This window comes from Salvelinus namaycush, chromosome 18, assembly GCF_016432855.1.
Source record: "Salvelinus namaycush isolate Seneca chromosome 18, SaNama_1.0, whole genome shotgun sequence".
Lineage (NCBI taxonomy): Eukaryota > Metazoa > Chordata > Actinopteri > Salmoniformes > Salmonidae > Salvelinus > Salvelinus namaycush.
In genome coordinates this window covers 24,864,197-24,877,964 of record NC_052324.1, presented here as the reverse complement: position 1 = coordinate 24,877,964, position 13,768 = coordinate 24,864,197, and the positions used below count along the sequence as shown (strand labels likewise).

General features: G+C 41.6%; 1 protein-coding gene across 1 annotated transcript in view; it reads left to right on the top strand.

The window, feature by feature from the left end:
- Nucleotides 1-12,204, top strand: part of LOC120063257 (armadillo repeat protein deleted in velo-cardio-facial syndrome homolog) — a 155,271-nt gene extending 143,067 nt beyond the window's left edge. Inside the window, exons 9-16 of the mRNA XM_039013516.1 lie at nt 1,844-1,971; nt 6,331-6,481; nt 7,629-7,821; nt 8,959-9,070; nt 9,204-9,291; nt 10,012-10,065; nt 10,623-10,717; nt 11,741-12,204. Of these exons, the coding sequence (XP_038869444.1) occupies nt 1,844-1,971; nt 6,331-6,481; nt 7,629-7,821; nt 8,959-9,070; nt 9,204-9,291; nt 10,012-10,065; nt 10,623-10,717; nt 11,741-11,842 (923 nt within the window). The 3' untranslated portion in view covers nt 11,843-12,204. The remainder of the gene's footprint in view (nt 1-1,843; nt 1,972-6,330; nt 6,482-7,628; nt 7,822-8,958; nt 9,071-9,203; nt 9,292-10,011; nt 10,066-10,622; nt 10,718-11,740) is intronic.
- The last annotated feature ends 1,564 nt before the right edge of the window (nt 12,205-13,768 follow it).

Genomic DNA, 13,768 nt, shown 5'->3' with positions numbered 1-13,768 from the left:
GAGAAAAAGACCAGGTTATGTGTTGCAGTATTCACATAATTACAACCAATAACATATGCTCTCTACAGTTTTCTATAGTTTAAGTCTTCTTAAACTGTGTAAACACAGTCCTAAACTATAATCTGAGGTCAAAGGGACCCGACCTTGCCTCAACAACATAGGAGGGGACTCACTCCCTCTACCTTCAGTAGAAGCAGGGCACCGTTTTATGACTGAGGTCATTGATCACATTAGCAGAGATTTGTACTTTGATAAAAGCTACATAGTGGCCATTAGGCTATTGGCTCTGTTACTGTAGAAGACCATTTCTTCTGTGGGTGGCTGATGGCTGTTTCATCTGTGACTGAGCTTTTAATACTTTTTGGCCACACTTATACCATACTAACTATCAGTGGTATTAGTAAATACTGTGTTGTACCAGCAGTACTAACACTGTTTAAAAAAATAACTGTCACGTTCGTTGTATACATAATGAGCGGACCAAGGCACAGCGTGAGTAGAGTTCCACATATTTATTAAAGTGAACCTTCAAAAAACAACAAAGAATAAAGAACGTGAAGTTCGTAGCGCGCATAGCACTAAACCAAAACGAAACAATATGCCACAAACGCAGGTGGGAAAAGGACCAGACTAAGTATGATCCCCAATTAGAGGCAACGATCATCAGCTGCCTCCAATTGGGAACCATACTCACACCAACATAGAAATTCAAGACTAGAACACCCCCTAGTCAAGCTCTGACCTATTACACCATAGAGAACCCCAAGGGCTCTCTATGGTCAGGGCGTGACATTAACAAAAAAAATGATGTAACTTTTATTTAACTAGGCAAGTCAGTTAAGAAGAAATTATTATTTACAATGATGGCCTACCCCGGCCAAACCCGGACAATGTTGTGCACCGCCCTATGGGACTCCCAATCACAGCCAGATGTGATACAGCCTGGAATCAAACCAGGGACTGTAGTGATGCCTCTTGCACTGAGATGCAGTGCCTTATACCACTGCGCCACTTGGGAGCCATTAGTTATTCCATTGTAGTTATGGAATAATGACTGTGTCATTTGATGGGTTGTCACATGGTTTCTACCCAGCGATAACAATAACTTGGGTAGACTATGCACAGTTGTTTGTTATGTTTATCACGTACTGTTAATGAGATTTACCAGAGTGTGAAAGGGAGAATAATAATTGACAGACACCTAATAGTCTTGCCTGCCATAATTATGCGGGAAGATAGCCGACTTCTATTAGTCTTATTATGTGAGCAGTTTCACAGACTGATTCCCTGTCTATGTATCTGAGCTACATGTCTCTGTTTCTTTTAATTGTGTTCAATAATCTGTCTCTCTGTTGGCTCTCTGTCTCCCTCTGTATCTATCCTAAAAGTGTCCCTGTATCTAACTTCTGCCTCTCCCTCTCTCTCCGTATCTAACTTTATATGTCTCTCTGTCTCTCTCTGTCTACGTATTTAACTTTCATGTCTCCGTATCTAACTTCTCTGTCTCCGTATCTAACTTCTCTGTCTCCGTATCTAACTTCCATGTCTGTCTGTCTCTCTGTCTCTCTCTCTCTCTCTCTCTCTCCCTATCTCTCTCTCTCTCTCTCTCTCTCTATCTATCTCTCTCTCTCTCTCTCTTTCTTTCTCTCTCTCTCTCTCTCTCTCTCTCTCTCTCTCTCTCTCTCTCTCTCTCTCTCTCTCTCTCTCTCTCTCTCTCTCTCTCTCTCTATCTCTATCTCTATCTCTCTCTCTCTCTCTCTCTCTATCTGTCTCTCTCTATCTGTCTCTGTATCTAATTTCCACATCTCTCTCTCTCTAACTCTCTCTCTCTCTGTCTTTGTAGGTTTTGAGCTGCTGTACCAACCGGAAGTGGTGAGGCTGTACCTGTCTCTGCTAACTGAGAGCCAGAACTACAACACTCTGGAGGCTGCCGCAGGGGCCCTGCAGAACCTCAGCGCCGGACAGTGGACCGTGAGTCTCACACACATAAACACACACACTGTGATTATGGGGAATAAGGTCTCTGAACCTCAATACGCTGGACAAGTAATTTATCCAAAATGGAGCTCTGCACTGTCAGTACAAAAACACTTCCATTTGGTTACAGTAGTGAGTAATCAGAGTGTGATGTTTTTTCCAGCATTTACACAGTCATTACCATCACTAGTGTAAAGTACAGAGGCCTATCATGTTATTCCCTTCAGGAATAGAATGCTCTTAGTCAGTACTGGCCTATGTTAGGCCTAGAGAGCTTTGTCATTTTAGCTCTATCATGATACATTTTTTAACACCTATGTGCCATGCTGTAAACATATCCGTTGTCACGGCATTAATCATCACCAGGCTCCAGCACCATGCTCACACCTTCCTGTTCCTCTCAGCTCGTTCACAGATCTCTCCATCCACAGCGGTGGCAAAACACAACACAACAGACAGGATGTTAGATTGATTTGAAAACATCCAACATGTATCTCTTGCTGTTAAAATTTGAAACGCTTACACATACGCTGTGGTAACATGTATAACATATGTAGCCTACAGTACATGTATACCATGTATAAACCATGTCACCATTTTAACTGTTCTGCACTGGTGATTTTTAATAATTAGGTACAGTGCCTTCAGAAAGTATTCATACCACATTGACTTTTTACACATTTTGTTGTGTTATAGCCTGAATTTAAAATAGATTAAATATAGATGTCACTGGCCTACACACAATACCCGATAATGTCAAAGTGGAATTATGTTTTTGCAAATTTTACTAATTAATAAAAATTAAAAGGTGAAATGTCTTGAGTTAATAAGTATTCAACCCTTTTGTTATGGTAAGCCTAAATAAGTTCAGTAGTAAAAATTACCTTAACATGTCACATAATAAGTTGCATGGACTCTGTGTGCAATAAAAGTGTTTAACATGATTTCTGAATGACTACCTCATCTCTGTACCCACACACATGCAATTATCTGTAAGGCCCCTCAGTCGAGCAGTGAATTTCAAACACATATTCAACCACAAAGACCACAGAGGTTTTCCAATGCCTTGCAAAGAAGGGCACCAATTGGTAGATGGGTTACTACAAAGATACAGGTGTCCTTCCTAACTCAGTTACCGGAGAGGAAGGAAACTGTTCAGGGAATTCACTATGAGGCCAATGGTGACTTTAAAACAGTTAGAGTTTAATGGCTGTGATAAGAGAAAACTGAGGATGGATCAAAAACATTGTAGTTACTCCACAAAACATTAAATGACAGAGTGAAAAGAAAAAAGCCTGTACAGAATAAAAAAATATTCCAAAACATGCATCCTGTTTGCAATAAGGCACTAAAGTAATACTGCAAAACATGTGGCAAAGAAGTTAGCTTTATGTCCTGAATATAAAGCATTATGTTTGGGGAAAATCCAACACAACACATCACAGAGTACCACTCTTCATATTTCCAAGCATGTTGGTGGCTGCATCATGTTATGGGTATGCTTGTCATCGGCAAGGACTAGGGAGTTTTTTGGAGGATAAAAATAAATGGAATAGGGCTAAGCACTGGCAAAATCCTAGAGGAAAACCTGTTTCAATCTGCTTTTCCACTGGGAGACAAATTCACCTTTCAGCAGGACAATAACCTAAAACACAAGGTCAAATATACACTGGAGTTGCTTACCAAAACGACATTGGGTGTTCCTGAGTGGCCTAGTTACAGTTTTGACTTAAATTGGCTTGAAAATCTATGGCAACTTGAAAATGGCTGTTTAGCAATGATCAACAACCAACTTCACAGAGCTTGAAGAATTTAAAAAGAATAATGTGCAAATATTGTACACTCCAGGTGTGCAAAGCTCTTAGAGACTTACCCAGAAAGACACAGCTGTAATCGCTGCAAAAGGTGATTCTAACATGTATTGACTCAGGGGTGTGAATACTGTTATGTATACTGAACAAAAATATAAACGCAACTTGCAAAAATGTCTAAGATTTTACTGAGTTACAGTTCATATAAGGAAATTAGTCTATTGAAATAAATGCATTAGGCCCTAATCTATGGATTTCACATGACTGGGAATACAGATATGCATCTGTTGGTCACAGATACATAAAAAAAAAAAGGTAAACCAGTCAGTATCTGGTGTGACCACCATTTGCATCATGAACACGACACATCTCCTTCACATGGAGTTGATCAGGCTGTTGATTGTGGCCTGTGGAATGTTGTCCCACTCCTCTTCAATGGCTGTGAGAAGTTGCCAGATATTGGCGGGGACTGGAATACGCTGTTGTACATGTCAATCCAGAGCATCCCAAACCTGCTTAATGGGTGATATGTCTGGTGAATATGCAGGCCATGGAAGAACTGGGACATTTTCAGTTTCCAGAAATTGTGTACAGATCCTTGCGACATGGGGCCGTGCATTTTCATGCTGAAACATGAGATGATTGCGGCGGATGAATGGCACGACAGTGGGCCTCAGGATCTCGTCACGATATCTCTGCATTCAAATTGCCATCGATAAAATGCAATCGTGTTCATTGTCCGTAGCTTATGCCTGCTCATACCAATAACCCCACCGCCACCATGGGGCACTCTGTTCACAACGTTGACATCAGCAAACCGCAAACACGTCACCATATACATGGTCTGCGATTGTGAGGCCGGTTGGACATACTGCCAAATTCTCTAAAACGATGTTGGAGGCGGCTTATGGTAGAAACATTTGCATTTAAATTCTCTGGTAACAGCTCTGGTGGACATTCCTGCAGTCAGCATGCCAATTGCACGCTCCCTCAAAACTTGATACATCTGTGGCATTGTGTTGCACATTTTGGAATGGCCTTTTACTGTCCCCAGCACAAGGTGCCCCTGTGTAACACAACAAAATGTGGAATAAGTCAAGGGATATGAATGTTTTCTGAAGGCACTGTATATAAAGAGACAGAATCGCTCCCTCCCTCCAAAAAAAACTGCTTCTATCTCAAGGCAATCAGACTGCTAAACAGCAATCACTAACTCAGAGAGGCTGCTGCCTACATTGAGACCCAATCACTGGCCACTTTAATAAATGGTTCACTAGTCACTTTAAACAATGCCATTTTAAATAATGCCACTGTAATAATGTTTACATATCTTACATTACTCATATCATATGTATATACTGTATTTTATACCATCTATTGCACCTTGCCTATGCCGCTCGGCCATCGCTCATCCATATATTTATATGTACATATTCTCATTCACCCCTTTAGATTTGTGTGTATTAGGTAGTTGTTGGGAAATTGTTAGATTACTTGTTAGATATTACTGCACTGTCGGAACTAGAAGCACAAGCATTTCGCTACACTCGCATTAACATCTGCTAACCGTGTGTATGTGACAAATAAAATTTTATTTTATTTTATTTATGTAGTTATTTTATTTATGTAGTTTGAGCAGATCAAATCAAATGTTATTGGTCACATAGACATATTTAGCAGATGTTATTGGGTGTAGCAAATGCTTGTGTTCCTAGCTCCAACAGTGCAGTAGTATCACAACAATACACACACATCTAAAAGTAAAAGAATGGAATTAAGAAATATATAAATATTAGGACGAGCAATGTTGGAGTGGGATTGACTAAATTACAGTATAATATAATACAGTATATATATGTATATATATATACACATATGAAATGAGTAAAGCAGTATGTAAACATGATTAAAGTGGCCAGTGATTCCATGTCTGTGTATATAGAGGCTGATCAGAATGCCTGTCCACACTGGGGCTTGGGGCTGATGCTAACACATCAAACCTCTGCTTAAAGGAGATGGACATAACGTGTCCCCATTCCCGATGAGGATATCTCAAGCTTTTTTACTTTAAATCCTCTATTCATCCCCTTCTCCTTGCTGCTCCCTAGCTGTTTAACTATGCTATGCTAGGTACGGTCTGTTTTAGGTTTACTACTCCCACCCAGTGGCCGGGCTCTGGTGTTGCACCAGTTTAATTACATCTCAGGGGGTAACAGTGTTCAGCAAATGAGCTCTTTCATGTCAAACTTATTGTTTTGTGTTACAGAAAAAAAGAGAGGAGCATTCGTTGATGTTTAATCAGTGACAAATTGCATCACATGACAGTCTGTAGCCCTGCTGTGTAATTGTTTTGAACAGTCAAATCTAGATAGCCACTGTTGGCTGTGCTAATGTACAATAATTGTGTGTGGGGGAGGGGCTTGCGTGTGTGCTTGTGTAGGGGTGTGTGTGTACATGCGTATGTATGTATTGCCTGGTAGTATTCTCTCTTCACAGACAGTTTATCCTTATCCTCCATGTTCCCTCTTCTCTCTGTCCCCAGTGGTCCAACTACATCCGTGCCACAGTGAGGAAGGAGAAGGGTCTTCCCATCCTGGTGGAGCTGCTGCGTTCTGACTCTGACAAGGTGGTCCGAGCCGTGGCCATCGCCCTGCGTAACCTCTCCATCGACCGCCGCAACAAAGACCTGATCGGTACGACCATTGACCAACTGTATGCTGTAAAGAGAGGCAGTGTGTTAACTGTGGGCTTGACCACACACTGTTAACACACGGCCTCTCTTTACAGCATACAAGTACAACAATGGGGTAAAACACTTTGGAATGCTGTGAGATCAGATAGCTGTTACTAACCACGTTTCCATCCTCAGTTTTTATGCAAGTAAAGTCATATCATATTTTTAAAAATCACGACACCTGTGATGGAAACAGGAAGTTTCTGTACAATTTGTATGTTCGACATGGTAGGATCTTTTTGTGTTTGTAAAATAAATTATTTGAGAAATGGCGGTGGAAATGCCTTTATTTACAAATATTGATATAATAACCGTCATAGCAAAGTACATTTGGAGTCACGCGGCGATATGATGTGTGATCGGAAAGCATGCAGTTTATTAGGTTACAGATGAAATAAATTCTGATGAACTTTACAGGGTTGTGAAAGTGCACGAGCTTGATCCTGCTTTCCAATAAATATCGATAATTCTGGTGACATGATGATCGATGCTTGACTGCCGTTTAACAAATAAACATATTCTCGCTCTTATCCATAATAATCTCATAATGTAGACTAGCAGCCTACGCACACTGTATCTGCGAGCTGTTGGCTAGGGCGCACATGCCAATATCAGAGTAGGCACATTTGCTATTTAACGCAACAGTTTCTGTGACAAAACTATCAGTAGATAGCGATGGAAACACACATTTTTATTCGGTACATGAAAACTTAAACGCAAAAAATTATTTTGTGTGCACTATGTCATCACCACTGACTTTTATCGGCAAAAATTCCATTTATCCGCAAGAAACACACCACTGGTGGGAAAATTTGCATATTTTCTTCATGCAGATTTTTGAATATTCGCATGAAAATCTGTTGCCAATTGGATTGAAACCTAGCTACTGAAGATAACAATATGATTGTTGAACCTGTGTATGTCTTTTGCTGAATGATTGCAGATTAGTCAAAGTTTTAATAAGTTGATATCAAACATTTTGTACAATGCTATTATGAATCAAAACACTATGTAGCGCAACAAGATGTAGTAAAATGAGTGTTTACACACCTTTTACCTCTATTACCAGTTGACGGGGACACTGCTCTTTGACCTCTGCCCTGTAGGGAGCTATGCCATGAGGGACCTGGTGAGTAACCTGCCCAGCGGTCAGCAGCGGCCAGCCAAGAACCTGGAGGAAGACACGGTGGTGGCCATTCTCAACACCATCCACGAGATTGTGACGGACAGCTCCGAGAACGCACGCTCCCTCATCCAGGCCCAGGCCATCGAGAAACTGGTGGCCATCAACAAGACAAGGTGGCCGCTCACAGGTTCTAGTGTTTCGAATAGATTTGTTTGTCTTTCTTAGAATTGAATGATTGATTGATCAATCTAATCAATGACTCAATCAACAGTAGTTGAGTTCCATGCACATACATACAGTATGTAGGCCTACATGTACCACCGGTCTCCTCCCCATGAGAGCAGGTCTCTTACTGCCTCTAATCACCTACCCATTTGAATTCTTTTGACCTTAAGTTCAATTAATAACATAGTGACACATTTATATTCATGATATATGTTCTGCAGTCTCTCAAGGACCAGGAGTTTCTGCTTCTGGCCTTATACAATGTAACGACCCTGTCTTTTCATGTCCTCTCTGGCATGGGAATTAATAATAGAAGGTAATATAAGCTGGATTCCTTGTCACATTATTTCGATCTGTAGAACACTACTTAGATTGAATAGATAAGCCCTTACCGTGCAGTGTCTGGTTTCCAGGACACAAACTATAATGCACTTCACCTGAATACTAAGTACTATGAATAGGAATTCAGGAGCTGTTTTAATGATTTCCCAGTTTCTACTATATTTCACTTTCCTCATATCCCATTGAATTATCTGATCTACTTGATCAAGTCAGCGAGCAATGATAGCCAGGGAGAAGTTGTTTGGATAGCTGTCTCCTTCTACAACCTATTGATAATTTAAGATTCGTTTCCAGTGGGTATTTGATACTCATACTTTATTTAATACCAAATAAATGTGTTTTCTCTGCACCCATGACAATTACTTTTAAGTAATGGAGAACCCTCCCATGTAATTAACAGAAGGGCTAAGGAGTAGCTAATGAATTGAATGAAAATAAATGTGTGCGGCCATTGGAGTATGAATTAAAAGCAAGCACCTGGGGCAACCAGTGGGAATAGATGGCTTTGAATGTGAGATTGATTGCATTTGGCTCCAGCCTCCACTAGCTGCTGGCAGTGGTTGGGCCCAATGTTCTGGGCCTGTATTCACGAAGAGTCTCAAAGTAGGAGTGCTGATCTATGATCAGTTTTGCCTTTTCAATTATAATGAATGGACATGGGGACCTGATCCTAGATCAGCACTCCTAATCTGAGACGCTTTGTGAATACCGACCCTGATTCTCTTCCTGTCTACCTTCCTCAGCCAATCACCACGTGAGGACAAGGCCGCCTCCCACGTGCTGCAGACGGTGTGGAGCTACAAGGACCTGAGGAACGCCCTGACCAAGGAAGGATGGAACAAGAGCCACTTCCAGGTAATAGGCTGTGTAGTAGAACACACAAACACGCACGCATTCACACATATACACATACAAGCATTTACACACACACACACACACACACACACACAATTAGTACAGTCATATGTCTCTACTCTCCCCCCCTCAGCCTACAGCGACCGGCGCCCCTAAAGCAGCCAAGAATGGCAAGCCAGGCTATGACGACACCACTCTGCCCCTGATGGAGAAGAACCAAGGTCAGTCTGTGATGGCAGGCGAGACTGGGGATCCTCCGGGCCTGGCCTACTGTGGTGAACTGAGTGAGGAAACCATAGATATTAATAACTGCTCTATATCTATGGAACAAACTGTGCTGCTGTTACTGTGTGTCTGTTTGTATCAGAAGCCTTGATTAGAACAAGTGTTTAGGGGGATGGTTCTATCTATCTGTGCTTTGCTTTGTGTGTTCTCACTCATATCCATTTACCTACTGTTGGAGGGCTGTGCTTGAAACCTTTCGCCCTCATTGTTGTGCTGCAGTGTTTGGTGATCTTTATGTGTAAGTCGGTTCTTTTTGGGATGGTGTGGTCGGGAGAATGATGCATCATGGGTAGATGTATCTAATCCAATAGTGTGTTCTTGAACGCAAATCCAAGCATGTATATTAGGATATATGCATAGAGGGAGGTACGGAAGCAGCCTAAAACACGAAACATCTCATTGACAGAGGAGTCGAGAGCATGACAGTACTTCTCTTGTCATCTTGTTTCTGGTCATGTGACTTTTTTTGCAACCATGCATACACATAAAGTGTAGTTGTCATTCACACCCATTTTCAGCCTGCCTGCATTACTGCTAAAGTGTACCAGCAGACAGTGACTGAGGACCATTGGCCTGAAAGCAGCATTGGCTCGTGATTAAAACAAATTTTGTGTGTGCTGCTCATGATAAAAAAATGGCATATAAATGCTTTTCAGGCACCAAGAAAAATGGAAGTGGTGATATGATACCTATGGACGAGCTTGGTCCAGGTAAGACCGAGTTTGCATGACCTCAATCGCCGACGAGGAACACTAGTAGTCTCAGATGGAATGTTCTTGTCTGTAGGAACTACTCACAGTTCTAGAACCCTAACAACACCATTGCCAACATGGACATTTTAAAAAAAGGACAAACTTTGGCAATATTGGGAATGAACAAATATATTGTTGTGATGCTCTAACAGTGGACAATGTAGTGCAGTAGTGTTTTACTTATGATGCTGTATGCAAGACCCCTCTCTTAACAAGATGTTGGTATAAGGATGGCCATTCATTCTGTAGTACAGACACAGGAGCAACAGGAGGTGTGGGCAATTCTCTAATGACTGTTCAAAACCTGGCAAACTTTAATGTTCTCCTCAGTGCTCCTCTTTTCAATGAAAATGTGAACACAATTGTCTTGTTTCCTCTCTTACTAACGAGTTCTTCCTCCACATCAGATGTGCACAGCTCCACTCCTGGAAGGCTGCATGCAGCTTATACATATGTAGTTTCCATCAATGTATTTAACAGTGCTATATTTCTGTGATCCTCTCTCTCCTCATTAGATGGCTACTCCACCATCGACCAGAGAGACAAAGACTGCAAGTACAAGAGTAGTGGAGACGGGTCAGTGGACCTGTCAGAACGGGAGCCATTAAAGGTACGTCTGGTCTAGACTGATCCATAACAGCTCACACCGCTCAGTTACAGCTATGCTATAGGTGACTAAGGGATCAGGCTATTAAAACACACAAGTCATGATACTCCGTTTCTGTTAAGGTAGCCTGAATCCATCTCTTCCAGTGCCCTTGCCCATTTGTCAATGCCATGCCCTTTCGATTTCTTGAAGAGGAATCTGGATTTTCATTTTCTGTAGCAGCAGTTAATGTTGTTGTCTGTCGAGCCTGGTGCCACTCATCTGGCAGTCCAATTTACTGACTGCAGACACCAGATCTGACAGCTAAGCAGCACATAATTGAGTGTAAGCTTTGTGATTGTGAAAGTAATTAATCTGGGACTGATTAAAAGAGTCCTGCCCCTCCACTTCTCCTCATAGAGCGAGAACCAAGGCCTGGTTCACACACTCACTCACACAAGCCTGCATAGTAAGTGGCTCAGTGTCCATCGCTAGAGAAAACTCAGAGTGAATGAGAGGGAGAGAGAGAGATTGAGGATGATTTATTCACTGTTGAACCAGGATGAATGGGAGAATAGGTGTTTTGCTGACCTTCTCTGCTTACCATGTGTAGAATGGCAGCTATGCAGACACGTTGCAGCTTGAAGACACAAATGCTTTTCAAGATACAGTATGCTGCAAAAACTCCAGAAGCAAATTAGCCATCAGACAAGACTGGAGATGACAGATATCTCCTCTCATGTTTACAGCCCCCGTCCCTCTCATGTTTTGAATTTACTTCAGCACAGCAACAACTGCTCAACCCAACTTTCTAGACCTCCAGAAGCCTGAAACCAAAATGCAACTCTGCTGTTTGAACTGCTCTGTCCTACTCTGTTTTTGTTTGTTTGCATGTGTCGGTTGGTTTGTTGTTTTTAATCACTTTTTCGGACTCAAAAAACATATTCCTTTATGCTAAGGAACTAACCCTGGCTTTCCACTCCTCTCTATGGATGATATTTATCGACCTCTTTGTTTTGCTGTTAACCCCTTCTCCCGTTGCTGCAGAATGACACAAATAGGAAACACTATGTCAGGAGTAACAGGCCTGCAGTCAAACTGGTGGATGCTTGTGACGTTAAACCTCAGCCTGTTGACTCCTGGGTCTAAATGCATGCATGGTAGGTCTTACAAATGTTAGTTTTCCACTTTCTGAATTGTTAGTCTCCTTTCTTTGTTAGCTCCACCACCATCACCACCACCACCACACTGTTTCTGTTTTAACCCTCACACACGCCACTTCTGTTTGTTTTTTTATTTGTGCTTGGACCTGCTTGACCCAGAGTATTTGGCTTATGACACCAAACTTGAGAAAAGCTGGATGAAATTTCATAATTTTCACAGTTGTGGAGTACCTGCCTGATTAAAATCCATCTGTTGCAAAACAGACAGACTCCCTTGACTATTCCAGATGAAATTATGTTTGTTCTAAATTATGAAAGGGATTAAATCTAGACTTTAGATGGAACACACACACACACAATTCCTCCCAGTGTAGCTGTAATGAAAAGCTGTGGGAAGAACATGGTGTATCATCTCCCTATCAGCAGTAATCAACACACTATTCCCTGGGACAGAGAGCTCCTCCAGATAAATAATGGATGCCTGGATGAACCCACACATCAGCTCCTCTTTCTCGGTTATGTCTACAGTCTGTGGTAGGCTAGGATAGGCTAGCTGCTCTGGGTTAGCATCACGAGAGCTCACTATTGGGGATCCTCTCATCACTTGCTCATCTCTTTGCTCCTGTTCCGTCACTAATAACTGAGTGTATCTGCTCTGGGTGAGAAGCTGTGGTAGGTGGCTGATCATCAACAGCTCTATGGAGGTGAAGGGCTATCTTTCTTCCTTGCTATAAGTCTCTTTATTCTCTCATTGCTTCCCCATGACTCTTATTGTCCTAGGTAAGGGATCAGCCATACTGCTTTGATTGACTCCTCATGTGGTGCTCTGAAATGCAAACTGAAATATGACAATGATCATCCGTACAGAATGAAGTACTGAAAACAATTGAGTTTATATAATAACTGTGAAAACAGGTTGTAATCACCACATTAAGATCTAGTCAAGTCAAAGCTAATGAACAAAATAACAGATCTACTCTAACAATGACATGCTTGGAATGGACAGAGTAATCATACCAAAGAATGGACATTGAGTCAATCAGGTAAGATAGAGTAATCATACGCTTCATTTCTGTGTTAATCAAGCTGGCTTTATGCAGCAGCTGCCATTCAAACATATCATCAAAGCATCCCTCTCGCTGTCTGTTACATTGGATTTGACATCTGTCAAGCATGTATGAATATAGTGATTTTTGTATTGTGATTTTGATTATGTAATACCATTTGGTCATTGTGCCCTCTGACTTACTTTAAAAGCTTGATTATTCAACTGCTTTAAACACCATGCCTGCGTCCAATGGCACCCTATTCACTTTGAAGTGCACTATTATTGACCAGTGCCCATTTGGCTCTGGTAAAAATAAGCGCATTATATAGGGAATAGGGTGCCTTTTGGTACACAAGCCTACTCTCTTATAGGTTTTCAGCTCTTGACATAACCACCTGTGTCCCCCCTCCCTCCCTGTTCTTCTGTGTTCTAGGCTTAAATAAGGACAGCGTAACACCTAAACTTGAGGACCTCCCATGTCATCACTGCCATAACACATGGAACTCATTTTGATGTTGACTCGTCAGCAGATAGACTTTGTAAAAGAAAGAAAAAAGAAACAATCATCCAACAACCAATGTTTCATGCTTTTGAATCAGCAAATGAAATGATGTATAAAAAAAGAAAGAAAAGAAAATCTAAAAATGACTACTTGTCATATCTACATTCCCCACTGGATGGACAGATGTAGGGTACCCTAACAGCAAGGACTCTGACTGGAGCAGCACTGCATGGTGTCAGGATGGAAGAGGGGAAGCAGTTATTGTCATAGAGATACAAGTATTCTAGAGCTCTATCTCTATGGCAATGCAAGGATGGCTGGTGGTGTGAAGCAGGGGGAGAGAAGGTGATGTCTGTTGGGAG